The sequence below is a fragment of the Mirounga angustirostris genome, unplaced genomic scaffold (assembly GCF_029215605.1).
Source record: "Mirounga angustirostris isolate CCGP_5_RB_7025 unplaced genomic scaffold, mMirAng1.0.hap1 SCAF_1, whole genome shotgun sequence".
NCBI classification, from domain to species: Eukaryota; Metazoa; Chordata; class Mammalia; order Carnivora; family Phocidae; genus Mirounga; species Mirounga angustirostris.
Genome location: NW_026991709.1, coordinates 134,811,010 through 134,832,353, shown reverse-complemented (window position 1 = coordinate 134,832,353; position 21,344 = coordinate 134,811,010). Strand labels below are relative to the sequence as shown.

Below are 21,344 nucleotides of genomic sequence, written 5' to 3'. Positions count from 1 at the left end.
TACCTAATGTCCCTTTTTTTTTTGCTCCAGAATCCTAACCTGGCTACCACATTATATATAATCATCACATCATGTCCCCTTAGACTCATCTAGATTTGAGTTTCTCAGACGTTCCTAGTTTTGATGACCTTAACAGCTTTGGGGACTATTGGTCAGGAATTTCATAAAATGTCTTTAAATTTAGGTTTGTTGAATGCTTTTCCCATGGTCAGACAGGGGTTGTGAGTTTGGGGGAGGAAATATAGAGGTAATTCATCTCACATCTTATCAAAGATATATGCTATTAATGTGAACACCCATTGAAGATTCTATTTTTATGGTTGGATAAGAATTATGTATAATTGCTAACTTAATGTACCATATTAAGGAAAATCTCTTGGCTAGATGTAATTTTCTAGGCAATGTATAACATAGTTGATTCTCTTCAAACACGGCATAATCTTAAAGCATACTTACCTTACTTTTTCCATGAAAAAGTTCCCTCACCACTGATAAATGAAGAGTAACTGAAAAATCCACTGTTATAAATTAATAGTAATCCTACCTATGGATACAAGATTTATTATTAAATTTAAAGTGAAAAATATAACTGTTTGTATTTCTCTCAAATTAACTGCGAAATTGTGAAAAAAAAAAAAAAAAAAACAGATTTGTACTCAGCTATGAGGTCTAAAGCACCAAAGCAGAAGGGCCAGAAGTTAAGCATTTTGATACTAATTCCCCTAAACCCATCTCATGCAAAGAACTTGCCTTAAGAAATGTTAGTACTTCACTAAGCCCTCGGCATAGAGAATCTGGCTTTTCTAATCTTGTGGCATCCTTGGTCTAAATTATCTAATTATCCTCTGAGGTTAGAAAAAATACTAATGTAGCTGTCACAGGGATTAGAAGATCCATGGTTTTGTTTATTCTATATTTTTCTTATGAATTTCACTGTAAACAGGGAAGTTGGTTTAGGATTACTATGATCTATGCTATGCACAGTTATCAGATCAAGACATGAGATAAACATAGTCAATCCAGAGGAAAAGTTGTTAGAAGTAGGGTTTTACTAGGGATATCCTTACTTGGATTTAAATGAAATAAATAGCCAGAGTATCACACTGGCTCCAGCATGTAGCCACAGAAAGTTTAAAAAACCTAATTTATGGTTGTCACTCCCCATGGAGCTGATTGTAAGACCAATTTAGTAGTTTTTGCCTACTGCTGTTTGTCACCTTACTTTGTGACCTTACCATGTGTCACAGTCATGGCCAAGAGTATCATCCACAACATTTTTTTTTTAATCCCTGATTTTTTTCAATCTATAAAACACTTTGCCCTGACTCACCATATTCTATTTCTGTGACTTTGGGAAATGTCCTTAATTTCTGGAATTTCCTCATTTGTACAAGTTTGTGTGAAGGTTAAATGAAATTATGTATATAAAACACTTAGCAAATTAACTGGGCATTTGTTATTTATTCATAGACACATATGCACATGCTTTCAATCATTTCTGGTTTGTTGGGAGCAATGAATAGCTACTAGACTATCTTACAGTAGTCATTGCTTTTGATGCCGTATCTAGGTTCTCAGAAATATTTTCTTGCTATTACCTGATATTTTAACATTGGCACTTCAAGAGATAAGTAAAAATTAAACAGGAAATGGACCTGTCAACGTTTGAGGGAATAAATGTATTCTGGTGGCAAAACTTGGCATTAGCGTAATTTTATTTATTTTTCTCTAGTCATGAAAAACTGATGAGCAGCATGACTCTTTACATGGTTGAAGGATATTCTTCAAAACACTAAAGTAGGCTTACTCGAAGATCTTAGCAGTTAAATAAGTGATTAAACATGTATGAAGTGTCAGGCAAAGGAGATAAGATCCAGATGAATTGTTTTATACAACAGCCCTCAACAAGAGCCCATTTCTCTTCTTATTGACTAGTGTTTCTGATGCTGTATTTGGGAACGAAGCCATGCCAATCTCATCTAAACTCCCACCTCTATATCTGGATCAAAGGAGATATCCAAGTTAAAGGGCATCCTGTAACTGCAATCAACTCTTGATAATATAATCTAATAAGAAGTAAGCATTTATGAGGACAACACTTCATTGCAGGCAGACCACTGTCCCTTATAACCACTGCCTAATTCATTTATTATGAACTTTTCAGTGTGGCTTTAATGACCATGGCAGCATCTGGAATGAAAAACAGTTCCAAGAGCAGGTGTGGCTAAAGAGACAGCCTGGGAATATTTTGAATAGGAGGTTAAGAACCATCCAGCTGGGAGGCAGAGTAAGGAGTAGAAAAGTAGAAAGGATAGGAGCATTAGAGCTCCCTTGCAGTTTGTTACTGGATATGGCAAGCATTGCTAACAGTAATTGGTAATTGTCGTCTTCGGAATGGGAGCTGTGTGTACCCAAGTGAAGTTAGGATAAAGGAGTTTTGCTTTAGAGATTGACCCCTCCAGATCTAGAATCAGCCTTCGGAGCCAGAAGGGTTGTAGGGTTCCAGTACATCAACACTTTCATGGTCATCAGACTTTTAAAACGATGATGTGACATTAACATGGTGTGACCAGACTGTGAGTTTCTTGTAGAGTGACCATTGATGTTGGAATACTGTGTAACAAACTCTATGAACACAGCCTGGTACAGAGCATGCATTTAATAAATATGCCAGACCAGAGTTTTTGTACCTGGCATTGAATATATGACTCTTTGTAAATAGGACAGTGATTTTCTAAATTGTTGATCCCTGAACAGACCAGTATGTCATCAGAGTTCCATTTTTTTTCTTTTCTTTTTCTTTTGTTTTTGCACAAGCCTATAGAAAAGGATCAGTACTTATATTTTAATTAAAGAAATAAATGTAGAAGAAAATAGAAAGACAAGTAATAAATAAAAATAAAAATATCTTAAAAGTGTTTATCCTCTATTTTTTAAAGCCATCTGTGTCGAAATGGATGCATACAATGTACAATGCATTGTAAAGACTATTTTACTAAGGCCATATGTTAACAAGAGAAATCTGTTGGTATGTTTATTTGCCCCGCAGAAAAAATGTGAGTGTATTTGGGTGTATTTTTCAGAATCGTCTGTATGGTTTATATCAATATAGGCAACTACATGTGGCCATCTATGCGAATTTCTTCATGAGATGATTGACTCATGGTCGACAAGGAGCAATTGCTGGCTGCTCTTATCATTATCAGCAGGATGCAATATTAGTGATACATTTCTAAATAGGGAAGGATAATACCACTGTTTTTCCCTTCTTCCCCATGCTATTTGGAATGCAGACAGTACCGCAGGGACACCAGCAATATCAACGACAACTGTGGAAATTCGCAAAAGCAGTGTTATGACAACTGAGATCACCTCCAAAGTGGAAAAAAGCCCCACGACAGCCACTGGCAATAGCTCATGTCCTTCCACGGAGACTGAGGAAGAAAAGGCAAAACGACTTCTTTACTGTTCGCTATGCAAGGTTGCTGTCAACTCCGCCTCGCAGCTGGAGGCGCACAACAGTGGTGAGATGCAGTGATTTCTTTTCTGTCTCAACAGCTCTGCAATTATCTTCCTCTGAATGGATTGTATCTTTTGCAGCAGGGGACAAAGGGGTGGCGGAAAACTGGCAATTATTACATGGAAGTCATTAACCATTAAAAAATAAAAATGACATGCAAAGTGTCATTTACATGAGGACTTGCAGGGCTCCTGCGCCTTGATGTGCTTGTGTTTGTGTTTATGGATGTGTGTCTGTGTGTGTGTGCACAGGTGTTATTAAACATTAGGAGATAAAGTAAAATATAATTCTGAAGTATAAGCTTTGCATTTATTTGATTTCGAAACTGCTATGTACTCCCACGCACTGGCTTCTAAATGAAGTTTTCTGAAGTTTTTTCAATGATATAGTTGCAAAATTTGGTTCCATAATTCCATGAGCTTTTAGCTAAAACCTCTCCATTATGGTTTTTATGGCAAAATGATGCCAACTGGGCTAAATCTATATCGCCGGGACAGTTAAACGGAAAGTGCTTATTATGGGCAACCACTGAGGTATGTTCTCTGCATGTAATATTTCATTTACTCTTTGTGACAACCTAAAGATACTATTCTTGCTATTCGATTGAGGCTCAGGCAAGGCACATGACCAACTAAGTGGCTGAGCCATGATTTAAACTTAGGTCTTTCTAACTTAAACACTAAACTTGACATATCTTAACAGGACATACCGATAAGCCAGGATGAAATGCTTCCCCAATATATTGCAATTCTATCCATCTACTGTATATTTGTATGTATAGAAAGATATTACATAGATATTATATATCTATACCTACACCTATCTATCTAGATAAGTAAATACAAAAAGAGAGTCTAAATCTATATATCTATATCTATATTATCTATCAATAAAATCTAGATTATATCGATATATTGATACAAATAATTGTATATATATCCTGCCTGAGATTTTAACCAGCCCTTTGGCCCTAGATTTCCTTTAAAAGGCCAAGTTCATTGCCAGGACCCTGTCAGCAATTACAATAGGAACAGAATCATTTGTAAATCATACCCTGGGTTAATACTGCAGCTTTATGTCGGCTGTCACTGGCCAATCACTGTGCTGCATGGTAATGTTCAAGTATTGACTTCAGTGTGCTAAGGGAGTAGTTGCAGATGGAGAGCAATGCCTTCAGCACATATCTTCTTCCCCCCCCCGCCGCATGCAACATTAGTTGTCACCGTCTGGGAGTTCATCAGTTCAGAGGCTGAGAAATACAGAAAAAGATCTGGCCCCAAGTCAGAATCTATACTGTGCAGACATGCCTCATGTTTTACTCATGCAATTACATTATTCAGGAATGTCAGATAATTGGAGAGCAAAAACATCATTGAAAGTCCATTTATTTCTCAAGAATTCTTGATCATTCTGCAGAGTGAGAGAGAAACACATTCATTTTGAGGAGGGATCAGCTTTGACAAATAAAGCATACCTTTGAGGCTGGAGTTAATTTATCAAGAATTTAGATGTCCTTCCTGAATTCTTGTCAGAAACATCTGATTAAGAAGCAAAGAATAATTAGTTATTTCATTATGTCGTATCAGGTCAACATTTTTCATATTCCAATTCTACAATCCTCATCTCTGCTTTGTGTGTCGGAAATGCCCACAAAGCTTTAAAAGCATATTCACCCATGTCACTTTATATATATATATAAATTTTAAATATTTTAATTAAAGAAATAAATATAGAAGGAAAATAGAAAGACAAGTAATAAATAAAAATAAAAATATCTTAAAAGTGTTTATCCTCTATTTTTTAAAAAGCCATCTGTGTAGAAAGTAATTGTCATATATATATATATACATATATATATATATGTATATATATATATATATATGTCATGTATATATTTCCTATATTCAGGGATTCAGATTTATTATACATCCAGGCCTAGAAGCTATAGTGTTTGGGAAAAGAAAAGAAGCAAAAACAAACAAACAAAAAAACTCAAAAGTACTGTGCAGGCAGAGCTGAGAACTATTCTAACCATCTTATCTGGGAGTTTAAGGTGGTAAATGCAGTGAAACCTTACAGGAATTGTTTTATAGGGGTGTCCCCTTCAAACCTTCAGCCTGCTCAGGGGACTATACCCCCCTTCTGTCTAAGCTTGGTTTCTTTATCCCTGCATTTCCCTTCCTACATCAGAGATCTTTTTCCAGCGTCCAGGCCCGGTGCTTATTTTAGGCCTCCCCCGAGACTTGCACTAGCCAATTGGGCCAGAACTGGAGGTGGCAAAGGAAGAAGTGAAGATACACAAGTAAATTCTCTTTAACCCCCTTTGTGCACCATTTTTGATCTGCAGATTCGGCTCTCTTCTTTGTAACTGAAGCCCCAGTGGGAGGCGTGTTGTGTCTGGAACGTCCTCTACGTGTGGATGGCGAATGCAGTCGTTCCCATATTCAAACAACTGCCCCTTGTGCACTGGTTCCTGCATCATTCCCTTAGGATCCCATGTGGGGAAACCCGGGGGAGGGGGGTGTAAAGGAGAGAGGATCTCTGTAGGCTCACTTGCCTGTCACAAAAAGAATATCTGCTGTAGGATTCATCATAGGATTAGTATGGTGTGTTTTAGTTTGGGTTCCATTAGAAGCAGACTCTGAGACCAGGATTTGAGAGCAAATGGCTTTTAGGGGAGGCCAGGGGCACAGGTAAGGAAGTGGGAAGAGGGAACAGGGAAGGGAAGCAGCCAGTGCCGTGTGCATCACTCGGCAGTTACCAACGTGGGCAACTGGAACTTGCCAAACAAAGCCGTGACACTGGCTCACACTGTGTTTCACTGTTTTAAACATAAAAAGGTCCAGTGGTCAGATAGGATGACAGAACTGAGTTAGCTCAAATTCTTTGGCTTCATCTTTACAATCATGGTGCTATCATCTCATTGTTCATTTATGATCTACTGTTTACATTAAAAATACAGAGTACCGCAGGGGTTGAATGCACAAACTGCAGCCTTTGTGAGCTTGAATGATTTCAAACTGTTACGGACTTGCTAATGAAACAAGAGCCCGTAGCTGAATTCCTGTGTGTCTGTGGCCCACGGTATAATGGAGAGGTCTACAAATTAATTTCCATGTAGCATATGATGTTTAGTATAGAATAAGTTAGACAATGGGCTAATTTAATATATGCTAAAATCTCAATAGTACAAACAGAATATAGACAAATCGTGTTCTGGGAAGCAGTCCTTTATCACGGACATTAGTTAGAGTTGCCAGTTCATGGTGCTAGTGGAAAGCCGACTGTCTGTTTTAGTCCACTTAATTATTTTCTAATTCTCTGTATGGATCCTGTGTTACCTGCACCCACAGCAGACCACAATCACTGCCTCCACACTGACCCCCTCCTCTCCAATATCACTAGCAGAGTTCTCTGCTTTCTTTCAGAGCTAGATGGTAGGAAGCCACTGTGAAGATTGGGCCTTTTTTCAGGGAACCAGGTTTGCAGGCTGATTTTGTTCAGAAGCAACCAGGCTGTAGGGTGGGGAGATGTGTCCTTTGCATCTAAATTGTGATTCTATGTATTTCTCTCTCTTTTTTTTTCCCCCTTCAGAAACACCTTCTATGCATGTAATAAGGCCTATAGCTCTGAATGTAAACTTGTGCATTTATGTTTTTTCTTTTAATCTTAAAAAAATATATTCTTAATCATAAACTGATTTTGAGACTATAGCTTCCATCAAACACCACCTCTTCTTCTATGTTACAATGGAACAAGCTTGAAGTGATCAGACCATTTTTACCTCAGATCCGCAAATAACAATTCTACGTGAATCTGGGCAAGTCGACTGTCCTCTTTGGACTTCGCTGTCTCTTTTTCTCTTTCTCTCTCAGTCTCTCTCTAATGGAGCTAAGAGGCCATATGGCACCTTGTAAGGATGAATTATTATGGCATGATTATTAGTATGACCACAGTTGCTGCTAACATTATTTGGGGATTGGTTGTGTTATTTCATTTGCTTTCTCTCTTTATTTTTCACTAAAGTTGCAGTTAATGGATTTATATTCCATAACATTGGAATGCAGGATTTAAATATGAGCACTCCTGCTTTGCATTTTTTTTTTTTTTTTTTTTTTTTTTTTTTTAGAATTTGAGAGAAGTAGTTCTAAGCTTACTAGCATGATTCACAAAACAGTCTAAGAATATTGAAAACAACTTAAGAGGACATACTCTTTTCAAAAGATCTGGAAGTCTCCTTTTAGTTGTATGTTATAGACACAGATAATACAAAAAAAATGTTTTGTCTTTTTCTTCAAAGAAATCTCCCCAAAACATTCTATTAAGTAATGCTTTGCTTAGCTGATTTTGATGGTTTTCTCTATATAATTAAAAAAAAAATTGAAATGTTTTATAGTTAATGCTTATTATGAATTTGGGTAAATTTTTCTGGCAATAACTTGAAATGGTAACATTTGATATTTTTCACTAGGCTCATTCGAGCTTTTCTATCCCTAGACAGAGCTTATTCTATCCCTCACTAAGTTTTAATATACAGAAAAGGCAGTTATCAAAGGATAGATTTTACTAACTTCTAAAGGATTTAGAGATTTCCAAATTTTTGCTTAAACAAAACCAGCACTGTTAAGAAAAAGAGAATTGACTAAAATTTATTGAGAGCATATGGAAGTGCCAAAAGTAACCCTTAAAACAATAAATGCATTTAATGCAACACTTCAGTAGAGCAGATAATTTCCTTTTTCACAGCTGGGGACACTGAGGCACAAAGAAATGTACATAGCTAATGGAAGCAATCTCTGACTGCTACCATTCCTGAGTCTGAGCTCACAATGCTCTTTACAAATATCTGTTCATTGCTCTTTATTAATATTTAATACTTGAGTTGTATCTACTATGTGTCAGGCACTGAGAATACAGTATGAGCAAAACCCAGGAGTTACCTTCAAGAAGCCCAGGTCTAATCCATGTTTCTGTGTTCAGGAAGAGAATTAGGTAAAACTTGTTTCATCGAGACATCTGTTTCACGTTTCGAGTGAAAAATTCATTTAAGCAAGTCAGCTGTGGTCAGTGTTCATGGCCTTATTATTATTAAGGTCCAAAGATTATCTGCCACTTCTATTCAGCATCTTCTAGGGTAACAGTAAGCCTCTCAGTTACAAAAGATATTAACCAGGGTGAGGGGCGCCTGGGTGGCTCAGTTGGTTAAGCGACTGCCTTCGGCTCAGGTCATGATCCCGGAGTCCCTGGATCGAGTCCCGCATCGGGCTCCCTGCTCGGCAGGGAGTCTGCTTCTCCCTCTGACCCTCCTCCCTCTCATGCTCTCTGTCTCCCATTCTCTCTCTCTCAAATAAATAAATAAAATCTTAAAAAAAAAAACAAAAAAAAACAAAAGATATTAACCAGGGTGGATCAAGAGTCCCTCCAGAAAGTCAGAATAAGTGTCATTCTCCTAATGACTACTTCTTAAGCATTGATAAGCCAAATCAGCCCAGAAATTCTTCTCAGTTTGACTGAAGAAGTTGCATGAAAAAAATATTTTGATAAAATCACCTGTTGGGATAAAGAAGGTTGGACAACCATCTAGACACATACACGCAGCATGCACACACACACACACAAACACTGTGACACAAAGTATATATATAAATAAATATATCTTGCTCACTAGAGCATTGTTTTGCCCTACACTGACTTACACCATCTGCAGAGTAAAAAATGTTTGTGTCTATTGCAAGGTGGGTGGACTTGCAAAGTGGGGAGTCTATGTTGCAGGAATATACATTTTTTAATATTGGATTCAGTGAAGTTGCAATCGTTCTGAAAGAGAGAAACGTGCCAGTAAACCTGTTCTGTGTATTCATCACCTCTTATTTAAAGTGATGGTGATTGGCACTGACCTAGTGTGCCCCTCAATGTGTTTTCCTCATTCATAGTCAATGATTCTGGGAGGCCAGTCCAGGAATCTGAAGTTGAGAATCTTATTTTTTATGCTTCCAGTGCTGATAACAATCTAATAAATACAAGTAGGAAAGAGAAACCACTAAAAAGGATTTAAGTACCTGGAATGGCAGAAAGTACATAAATGATGACAAGAGAAAAGTTCTTAGCAAAACATATGGCTAAGTGAGAAAAATAAAGAATTAACTATTCAATGCTAAGAAAAAGAAAATTGTGAACAAAATTTTGAGAGAAAACTCCCATTCATGAACTCTAGTAGTTAAAAAAAGTTAAAAAAAAAAAAACAAGTGTTAATAACTGGAGTTACACTAGTTTTGAGTGAGAGTCCACAGATGTTACTGGTTTATTAAAAAGAAGCATTTGTGTATAGTGTCTCTGCTTATCCTTTCACCACTCATCTTCTTGGTCATTTGTTTTTACATTTGAAATGACATGACCAATCAGTGTGACCTTTACTATCCTAATAGGGCTTTTTTTTTTTTTTTTTTTTCAGGCATCAAGATCTTTATACTCTTGCTGTTCCTTTTTGAACCTAAAAGACAGCCAAGAAAGCTTGTTTGTATTCTGTTTCGAAAGTGGGTCTTTAATTAGTGCCACTTCTGTAAACACACCATGTTTAAACTGATTACATTTGTTACACATCACCTCCAACTATATACCTTTAGCAACTAAATCACTCTTCCTCATCTGCTATCATTTATGTCTTATTAGCATCAAGAGGAAATGAAACGAAGTCACACCCATTTAATTTCATCTCGGGACTCTGGAGTGTAGGGGCTCTATTAAATGGTGCCGGTTTGTTATGTGGGACATTGTAAAAATATGAGTAGTTAAGTAATGTTATGTAAAGTGGTCAGAGCACCTTGTCTTCTAAATTAAGCATATTTCAGTGGTAATCCCTGGAAGAACTGCTCTAAAACTAGACATCACATTTTGTTACTGTATCATTTCTTAAAGGCATATACTAGCTAAGATTTTTTTTTCTTTCTTTCTTTTTTTCTAAATCTTCCTGGCAGGTACTAAGCACAAAACCATGCTAGAAGCCCGGAATGGAAGTGGGACTATCAAAGCCTTTCCTAGGGCAGGCGTGAAAGGCAAAGGACCAGTTAATAAGGGAAACACAGGTCTGCAAAACAAAACGTTTCACTGTGAAATCTGTGATGTGCACGTCAACTCGGAAACACAACTTAAACAGGTAGACAGCACATATTCTAGAAATGAAAACAACAGATAGGGGACATCCTGATGAGCAGAATGTGTGTGCTTCCTATGTTCCCTTTCTTTCCTGTTTTTTTCTCCCACCCATCCATTCATTCATCCATCCACTTAATCTTCTACTCACTGTCCTTATTTATTTATGCCTATTTTAGTTGCCAAGGAAATAGTAAAATGTAATATTTTCTAAGTCCTTTCAGAAAATGTCTGAAGTGAATTTGTGCTATTCTTATTTCTGAAGAGTGGGAGGAAAAGGGGTATTAGGTCTTTTCTCTACCAGGTTTCCCACTCAAAAGTGTTGATTTTCTTTAAAGGTCAAATTGCAATGTTCCATTTTTACTTGTTTAGATATTTACATGTTATAGCTAATTTTATACTGTTCTATTCTTTTATATTATGTACTTTATTACATGGTGTTGTACTGTATTTCTAAATCCTGCAGCCACCTGCTAAAGGGATGACTAATCCTATTGCATTCACTTTTACTGTGAATAGTCTTCCAAAGAGATTAGTTAGACGTTGCCAATCTAAGGCCCAACCCCCATATTGTGTTGTGTTTTATATCCATATGTGCAATATTGTAGTCATTTTATGCACCTTTGTTATTTATCTTTAGAATTTTAGGAGTTGACATTTGGCTGTACAAATGTGAGGATAAGTATTAGTATGGAAATAAATTCATGCCTGCCTGGGCATCTTTGTTTATTTGCACATAAAATTCCTTTAGACGTTCCTTTCCTTTGTACATTTTTAAAAAGGAGATTTGTGCAGCGATAAAGAGAAAGGCTGGAGAAAAGAAGAGGCTTCTATTTGTTAAAAATAAACTAAAATGAGTAGCATAAAAAGATATATCCTCAAGTCATCAGAATCCAAGGACAAAAGTGCATGCTCTTTTGTTTTCGTCTTCCTGCAACTTGTATAAAATAATTAATATCCTTCCTCAGGTTAAAACAATATTTATGAGGGGGGTTTGGGGATTTTTTTTTTAAAGCTGTCATTTTTAATTGCTTTTAATAGCACATTAGCAGTAGAAGGCACAAAGACAGAGCTGCTGGGAAGCCCCCGAAACCTAAATACAGTCCTTACAACAAACTACAGAAGGCAGCACATCCACTGGGGGTGAGTGTCATCGTTGATTCCCAAACAACAGTGATCTTGAATGTTCCATAGTCTGCGGAACTTGACTTTTTTTTTTTTTTTTTTTTTGGTTAATTACTGAATGAAATACATGGAAGTTACCTAAGTCATGACAAACAATTGATTGGAAAGTCCAACCCCTACTCCAACAATAGAATTATTAGTTTCGTGAGTTGTTTGGGTGGTTTGCCACGTTTAGCCACTGTCCGATACCTGTATCTTTTGGAGTTGGGCTCTGGTTAATGACAGAGCCTGGGGAAGGGAGTAAAGCCAAACTCTTGAGTCAGGAAAGTAATCACATGAAATCTGGTCTTGATGTTAGTGGATAATTTTAGGAAAGGGCAGTGAAAAGCAAGTTCTCACATCTCCTTTTTAATATCTTCAAGGGACAAAGCACTGGTGTTGTTGATACCCTCAACAGTTTTGAATTTCAAGTAGCACAGTCCAACGGCATGACTGATTTTATTTAATTATTACACCAAGAATAGTATCTAAGGCCTGGGGAAATTCTTCCTGGGAGATGCCCTCTTCCAATTACCCCAAATATACCTTTTAGAATAGTGAACACACTAGTATTAGTGTCCTGACCTGGATTTTTTTTTTAGGAATTTAGGGGAAATCTGTGAAACCTGATAATCTCAAGCTAATATTTATGACCATGTGGAGTTTTTCGTTGTTTTTTTGTTTTTTGCTTTTGTTTTTGTTTTCCTGGTTGAATTGACCATAGCTTTCATCAGGGAGACCCAGGCCTCAATGAAAAGTTAAGAACAACTGATCTATAGTATGTGCTGAATTGTGCATTTTGAAATCTGTTTTCTTCAAAATAGGTCTTATTAATAATTGGTGCTATTGTGTGTTGCTGGCACATGAAAATATAGTTAAAGGAAAACTGCAATCATCTCTTATGAGCCCTCAGTAAGAGTTGACCCAATTAATTTAGTAGCATCACCCATTTTTATGCAAATGAAGTCACTTTACTCTTTTGTACAGAAGCAATTTTAGCTGCATTGAAAGGCTGTGAATTCTGCACAGAGCTGATGTTTCAGCACCACTAGTCCTAACTTTGAGTGCTATTTCTGACCAGCATAGATGCAGCTTTCAACAATCAAGTGAATGGTTCTTAAATAAACAGGGAAGTCAAATTGTGTTAATGTTACCATCCAAAACCTCCTTCCTAGCTCTCACTATGTTACTGTTTCCATAAATGGGAGACATTCTTTCTGTGAGAACAGCCATCTTACTAATGCTACCAGCCAAAGAATGAACCAGTTTTGTAGAGCAGTGTTGAGAGAATGTTGTCACCATTTGCACAAAGAGGAAGCAGAACATGGCAGATTTGGGGGGGAGGTAAGTTTCTTCCTTGAAAGTGGAATTTTGTTATCTTTATTTCTCTTCATTAATACCTCGCACCTTGCTGTGCTCCCCAGTTTACACACTTGGATAGCCTAATAGTAGTTGAGAGCATTAATAAATCTCTCTTTTAAAGTATCTATTCCCTGACAGTTAATGTGTATGTGTAGAGTAGAGTAAAGATTCCATACTTTTTTTTTTTTCTCAACATGAATACTTTCCTTAGGAGGTATATTGATGAAGAAAAATAAAATAAGGTTGCTGAGTATTTTCCTGGAGGACTTTTCAACATCCTAAGTTGGTCATCTTCAAGTGATCTTCCAGCTCTTTCAAAGGAAAGATGTTCTACACTTTCCATTATTTTTATTGACGCTTCTATTATTTTTATTGTGTGATTTTATCTTTGTAGTTGTTTTCTGCTACATTTTAAAAGCTGCCCATCATTTTGGATTCTAAGGGTAGATGCCCCAACTCCTGTCCTTCTGCCCCCTTTTTTTTTCTCTCTCCCTTGCAGGTAAAATTAGTATTTTCAAAAGAACCTTCAAAGCCATTGGCTCCACGGATTCTACCAAACCCACTGGCAGCTGCGGCCGCCGCTGCAGCAGTGGCCGTGAACTCCCCCTTCAGTCTCCGAACTGCTCCAGCGGCCACACTGTTCCAGACCTCCGCGCTCCCGCCAGCACTCCTGCGGCCAGCTCCTGGACCTATTCGGACCGCCCACACTCCTGTGCTGTTTGCTCCTTACTGAGTTCCAAATGGGAGTACTTGTACTGCAATAATTTTTCAAAAAACAAAAAACAAAAAAACAAAAGAGAACTATGCAGTGTTTATTTATAGTTTAAAGTCTATCTGAAGAGCCAGGACTTTTGATAGTGAATTGAAAAGATTATTTAAAAAAAAAAAAAAAAGGCGGAGGTCTAGGGGTGGGAGGGGAGGGGGTGGTATTTTCTCCAAATTAAAGCATTCCTCTTGAACATTGATTGTTTTAGAAGTGATCTCCAGCATTGACTTGTAGTGGTATCTAGAACTTCTGAAGCCTTTGTGACTGTGCTTTTGGGCACCTGTTTCCCTCTGCATTGTCTTTCCCGCTTTATGAAACAACTATACATTGTAAGGGCATTAACTGGTTCCAATGTGTATATATAATAATTTACGCTGTAGATTAAGATAATATGAAAAAAGAAAAAACAAAAAACAAAACAAAAGAAAAAAAAAAAAAGACAACAACAAAAGCAACACTGTGAATAGTAGTACCCGTGCTGGTCCTCTTGCTATGACAGCAATTACTGGGTATTTATCCCAACAAAAGTAGATACAGTAGATGTCTTGTAAAACAATAGTGCTGTGTCTCAATCTATGCCACTAGGTTTTAAAGAATTGCAAAAGGTAGAATGAACAACTATTTCATGCCAGTAAGCAGTCAAACAATACAGAAATGCCAGAGGGTTTTGTGGAGGTCTTCCTGGTCCACATTCTCCCCCTCCTATCCAGCTTGTAGATGACTTGAGATTGAGGACAAGAGTGCAGGGCTCAGCATAGAGGTGGGGGAGATGATAATAATAAAAGTAATTTCTTACAAAGTACTATTTCCCCACCCTGAAGCAGTATTGCTGGAAAGAGGGAAGGCTTTGTAATGAAACTGTATCTGAAAAGAGGTGAAGCCATGCATCATGGGTTTTTTAGAAAGAATCAGTACAACTGTTCTGTCTCATGGATAAGAAATGATCATCACCTAAGATGATAATGCAAAGTAAAGATTTTTCATGTTAGTACATACCCAAAAAAACAAACAAAAAAACCTAGAGAATATTGCATCTCTGCAATATCCCCTTTATATCCTACCAGTAAGGTTGTCTCTTAGGCAAAGGTTCCTGCTTTGAACATGATGATAGATGTTAGCTATTGTTGTGGGCTTTTTCTTGTTTTTTAGATTTCCTACTGACATGATATAAACAATTAATATATATTTAAATGTTAGTAAAACAAGAAAAATGAACCTGAGGTGATTGCAGACCAAGGATAGAGTGTTGAAAAAATTCTGGTAAGATGCACTTAACCATCATTTCTCTAGTGGAGTTATGAAATACTGGCAGCCTTGATATTCACCAGAAGGCTGAAAGGAGTTGATGTTTTACCTTTAAAACAAGATTTATCAGGGGTATATATAAATAAATGTATATTGTATATATGTTAGAAAGATTAAGAGAATAACTTATAAAAAGAAAATCTATATAAAATAATTATATAACCATCCCATGTTACATGTTATCATTAAGTTGGTAACAAATGGCATAAAAATAGCTGTGCCTTTAATTTGTGATAAAGGCTATTTGCTTTTTCCCATAGAAAGCTAACGTATACCTATCACTATGATGGGATTCGATGCAGCCAGTCTGTTGCATTAATAAGAACAAGGACACTCAAACGTAGAGCAATGACAAAACATGTACAAATCAACCCTACATGATTTAGGTTTAGAGAAAAAAATATTTTTGAAAAGGTTTTGTAAAGACTATTTAAATCTATAGGGAAGGGCTGGGTATGGCCTTCCTGAAACTGCTCTTATCTAAACTGTAGTAACCTTTTTGAGAGGTAAAAAGATTCAAGATGAAACCATTTGAGAGATAGGTATTTAGCATTTGTCATTTTATATTTAAGAAACACCCATAGCGTGCTTGGTGCTCAACATTGAACATGGTCTTTGGAGTTCTTCTCCACCATCTAGCTATATAGACATTTGTCATATAAACATATCTTTAAAGCAGTTGGTTTTATATAACTTTTGTTAAACAAACAACAAAATAAGAAGAAGGAAGGAAGGAAGGAAGGAAGGAAGGAAGGAAGGAAGGAAGGGAGGAAGGAAGGGAGGGAGGGAGGGAGGGAGGGAGGGAGGAAGGAAGGAAGGAAAAAAAAGGAAGCGGGCAGGCAGATAAGAAAAACAAAAGTATTTCATTAGTCTTTGGTAAAAAGAATTTCAAACCACACATCTCTGGTTAAACATGTTGGTTAGTATTAAAATTTGTTTTTTGAGAGTGCCTGATAATTTCACATTTACCAACACCTCTACTCTCTGGTCTTAGCAAGTGTTTCCTTTTTTTTCACTCACAGACTCTACTGGTTCAGCCAGATGGAAAGTTGCTCCTGAGTTTGGGGCTCTGTCTATATCCCGTGTGACTAGCTTCTAACGGATTTGAACTTTAGTTGCCTTTTTCCTGCTTTGTCAAATATTTTGATCTTTCACTATAAGTTAGCCTGAATCCTTATCCAACAACCTTCACACCTGATAAAACCTCTTTCTGTTGGAGAACTTCATGTTAATTGATGCAATCTCACTACTATGTGCTTTTGCTGTTCTTCCCCATTTTCACCCAAGTGAATTCGCCAGTCCACTAGAAGTCAGGGCCTGTGGGATGCAAAGAGTCCTGGATCACAAGGTGTTACTAACTTTAATGATTTGCTGGGAACAAACAAATCAGCCATATTTTCCCCATCAGCCATATGAGAAAACTCAGAAATATCTAAATCCCTTCTGCCTCACTTCGCTATGGAACCATTTTTGTTTAAATGGTCTCTTAAATTGGAGTTGTAATCATCAGTTGTCTTTTACTCACTACCTAATAAAGGATGAAGCCTAACTATAGAACTTACAGCGGCTTTTCTGTGAATTGCTTCCCTCCACTCCACATTATTTATCAACACCAGATCAACATCTATTACAGTTCAGACTGCTATAAAGCTATATCCTTTCCCTTAGGGAACTTTTTTCATGAATAAAGATCAATAATTCAGATTGGTCAGCATTGGTGCTCTGAAAATCCCCAAGGGTGGTCTGACTTTATGGTTATATATCCCTTCCCATGCATCACACCCATGGCAAGGAAGTGATGAGAAAGTATCTCTGATTTCATTTGAAACAAATATAAATGCATTGCAGGAGCCAAATGCCTCTGGAAAAAGCAATGCTGCACCTCTTCCAGATCATCCAGACAAATGGGAAACAGTCGTTGGGGAGGTACTGTATTTCTCTTTTGAGAAAACAGGTGATTACTCATGACAAATTGCTCCTCTCACTGGTCCTAATCTTTGAAGAGTGGTTGTTCTATTCACATAAGCAAACACAGTTGGCTTTTGGCAATTTATATCATCCCTGCCACATCTGTAAAGATTGCAGTCCTTAGGTACTATTAGGCTTCCCTTCATTTATTGCAATAATTCACTGCCGTTATCATCAGAGCTATAATTTGGTTTTTTTGAAAGGTGCTGCATATCTTCCTGCCAAAGAACTATTTAACCAAGAGTGTTCATACTCACTTGCAAATTAAAAGAACAGGAAATCATAAAAAAAAAAAAAATTAAAAGACAACAAATTTTTTTTAAAATAAGATTATTCAAATTTATTGTGGATGTGCCCATGTAAGTTTCTAAGGCACAGGACCAATACATAGCACACATGGCATTAAATTTCACTTACAATTAAATTTTAAATTAATACTTTGTCCCCATACCCATGTAATGTTCAACTTTCCTGAAAAAATCAGATCACAAAGCTAAATGATTCAAGTGGTCTAAAGTCCTCTTCCTTCAAATACGAATTAATGTAGAGAACTACCTTTCTGTACATTAGCATAGATGACATTATATTAATAATTATTTGCATATGGGGGAGCGTCATAAAGTGGTGGAGAAAACGAGCTGAAGGAAGTCAAATTTTATTGTAGACTTTATCTCTGACCCGCAGGGTAATAATTAGTGGACTCACGCATTGTCCTCAATTTCTTCATCAGTAGTATGGCTGAGCTGGTTTACTATTTCTGCATTAAAAGACCACTTCTCTCATCCTGTCAAAAATAAAATTGCTTTCTTGTAGTGAACCATAGAGCTACTCAAATATTTGCATATGTCCAGAAATGTGTTTTATATTCCTCTCCATCCTGAGTACACCACACTGTAGGTCACTCATCTAATCAATCAGAATGTAGACTTCAACAATTATCAGAGGAGTTGCTAATTCACACTGGACTTTTCACCAAGTCATAAAGGATGAACTGCATCTCTTTTCTCAATCTAGAACACCATAAATTTTGAACGAAACAAACCCCGATAAAAGCAATAGAAAGTTGTCAGTGGGAGTGTGGAAGGGAGCTTTAAATGCCTCGTCCTTATTCCTTTTGCTGTGCTTTCTCTCTTCAGCAGAAGAAGAAGTCTCTCCATCACTAATTCTACCCTCAGTTTGCATGTGTTTTAGTTAATGGATACTTTATTAAGACCACTTCGTCCACAGTCAAAGGATATCAGTGATGCTCTCATCATTGTTACAGCAAGAATTATTTGAGCTGTGTCCTGACAGTGAATGTTTTACATATTGATTTCTGTAGGTTTTCACTAAAAAGGTAGATTTATTTCTAGAGCATCTCTTCTGCTCTATGGCACACTTTAATAATGACAGAGGCTACTACCAGGAAGTGAAATGGATCATTTATAAGGCAAGTCTTCCTTGTCTACTAATTAGTTCTTAGAGTGGTATCAGGGCTTCCAATGAAAGATGGATATAATTTATATCTCATCCTCAGGTGGCCTACAGGGTTGTTACTTTCAGGAATGGGTTTACAGCTTACCAGAATTATGAATGGTGATGGAAGGCCATTTCTGCACTGGAAAAACCTCCTATGTGCTACTTTTTTTAGAAGTCCATGCAGGTTACAAAACATCACAAAGTTTGAAGAATTCCTCGGCTTGCTCAGGTGTGAAAGGACCAAGAACTACCTTCAGTCAGATCATCTTTTTCCTGTTTTCAATGACAGAAAGTAATCTGTCTTAGATGGTCAAGTTGACTCTACAAACGGCCAAAATGCATTTCAGGTCAAACTTGATGATTAATATGTATGATCTAATGGAGTATCTTAGAGTTTGGTCAAGTTTACTAAAACCACAGAGAATGGGGTTATGTTCTTTTCATGACTGACAAGTCAACTCTAAAAGCAATTTCCAAAGAGTAGGGCTAAAATGGCTTATAAGCAAAAGAGTCCAACTAAAAATAAATACCTGAACAGTAACCACTTCTAAGGTTAATGTGTGTGTGTATATACATGAAGTGATAGAGAATTCATCCTTTTACAAAGCCATGGCAATACCTTCCCCCCCCCCCAATGATCAAGTTAGTTTTATTTTAAGAAGAGACACTCTAATTTCACATTTGGGAATCTTAACAAATTTAGGACATTGAAGAGGTTGACAAGCAGATATTATATCAAGGTTCTATGCTGTCTAGTAACATTATTATGCTAGCAGTTTGAGTTGGATAATGCAATTGTAACATTTCATATAAGCTTCTGACTTTCAGTATAGAAGTTGAACCTTTATCAAATCTTTTTTAAATCCAGGTAGTGTGCAAGACAGGACTAAAGAAAATTAGCAAGGAGAGAATCCTTTATTGGGGGACTGGATTGTATTTTTTTTTTTAGGAAACAAAATTTGTTAAAGTCATTTGACTATGTGATTATCTAAATCTATGTGAGATATAAATCCACTGGGAAATGTGTTATGGCATCTTTAAGCCATGGTAAAAGTGTATGGAATTTTATTAACTAAAAATAACAATATGGGTTTTATTGGATACTTCTCAACTCAATTTAAAATATTTCACTGTATAATTGCAGCATAGGACAACAGGGCAAGGCAAGGCTAATATTAGGTAAAGACCCTCCACTGAATGCTTTGTGTCTATTATGACCATGAGTTAATATTATTAGATACAGAAAAGAAATAAAGGTCTTGAGATTCTGGAAAGTTTAGCTTTCATGAAATAGTCAAAAAGCATTTCCTGGGATAACATCTGTTTTTTAAAGTGATTATGGAAAAAAATGTGTGGAAGTGGTGAATATTGAGGAAAGCCTCGTGGCAAAGGGATCTAGGCATAAGACTGATCATCACAGAACACAAATTATTTAGAGGAAATTGGACCAATTTACTTGGTATTTTGATGACTCGCTTTTGAAGAAAAAGTTAGGAATAACAATGTGACTACAATATGCTAAAAATAAAAGCTGAATTTAATAAATGCAAGTCACTTGCCTCTCAATATTGGTTCCAAAATCTAAGCCTAATTTCTATAAATTTCAATAAAATTGTTTTAAAATGCATCTTATGCTTACAGTTCATATTCCTACATATTTGAAGTGGAATTAATCTGATGCCAAACCAATGTCATTTGTAGCTATGTTAGACCCTCAATTTTGTCCTGGAAAAAAAACTTGATAGATTTTATTTAAGACATCTAATCTTAAACACACATGTAACTCTATGCTAAGAACATTGTTTTTCCTGGGAAATTTGTTGGTCAGTTTTTTCCTTTTATCAGTCAAAATCTTATGTCAGTTCCACTAAGGTTTCCTTACTTAATTGTAGTCCATCATTTCTGCTAGTAATATTTAATTTACTGGAATTTTACAATTACTTTTAAATTGCCTCCTAAAAGTGGTCGAAGAAAAAATTATTATTAGCTGATGTATGGTGAGATACTCAACTCTTATGAAAACTGGAGGTTTGGTAATTTTTAAGTAGTTATTCTTAATAATAAAACATTAAACAGACTCTATCAAATAAATTGAGTGATGACTATGCCTATTTACTGATAGCCAATTTAAGCCTTAGTCTCAAGTTCTAAAAATAGCTAAGCCATATGCATTCAGTGACCACAAATTGAAGGCAATATTTGTTTTTGACAACCAGACTTCTGATTGGAAACTTTGACATTAACACTCAAAGAAATTAAATAAAATTCTGTAATTTTAAAAATAGGCTATGGGTTGTCCTACATTTTTGTAACCCTGCAAAAAAACTACTCAAGGGAAAAAGTTATGTGATTTTTTTTTCACCTAGTTTAGAAAATATAGGCAGGGCTTCGTCCAATATCAACCACGTGGCAAAAGGTTTGATAAAGTTCTACCCAATGACAATAATATCTCATATTTGAAAGGCCATTACCACAAACACTGAAGAGGGACAATATACATAGCTTTCTTGATTTTGAAAAAAAAAGAAAAAGAAAAGAAAGAAACCAGGGATCAAAGAAATTGCCCTGCCTATAATCACACAGATACGGCTGTCAGCTAAAATGATGCCGAGGTGGTGTTCTAGCATGTTCCTTCATCTGCACCTTTGGAAT

At 36.5% G+C, this 21,344-nt stretch overlaps 1 protein-coding gene across 3 annotated transcripts in view; it reads left to right on the top strand.

Moving 5' to 3' along the window:
* The window catches only part of ZNF385D (zinc finger protein 385D), a 933,228-nt gene extending 917,209 nt beyond the window's left edge, over positions 1 to 16,019 (top strand). For all 3 annotated transcript variants that reach the window (XM_054504443.2, XM_045903875.3, XM_045903876.3), the window contains 4 exons: positions 3,294 to 3,524; positions 10,495 to 10,673; positions 11,711 to 11,812; positions 13,695 to 16,019. In XM_054504443.2, the coding sequence (XP_054360418.1) occupies positions 3,294 to 3,524; positions 10,495 to 10,673; positions 11,711 to 11,812; positions 13,695 to 13,928 (746 nt within the window). In that variant the 3' untranslated portion in view covers positions 13,929 to 16,019. The remainder of the gene's footprint in view (positions 1 to 3,293; positions 3,525 to 10,494; positions 10,674 to 11,710; positions 11,813 to 13,694) is intronic.
* The last annotated feature ends 5,325 nt before the right edge of the window (positions 16,020 to 21,344 follow it).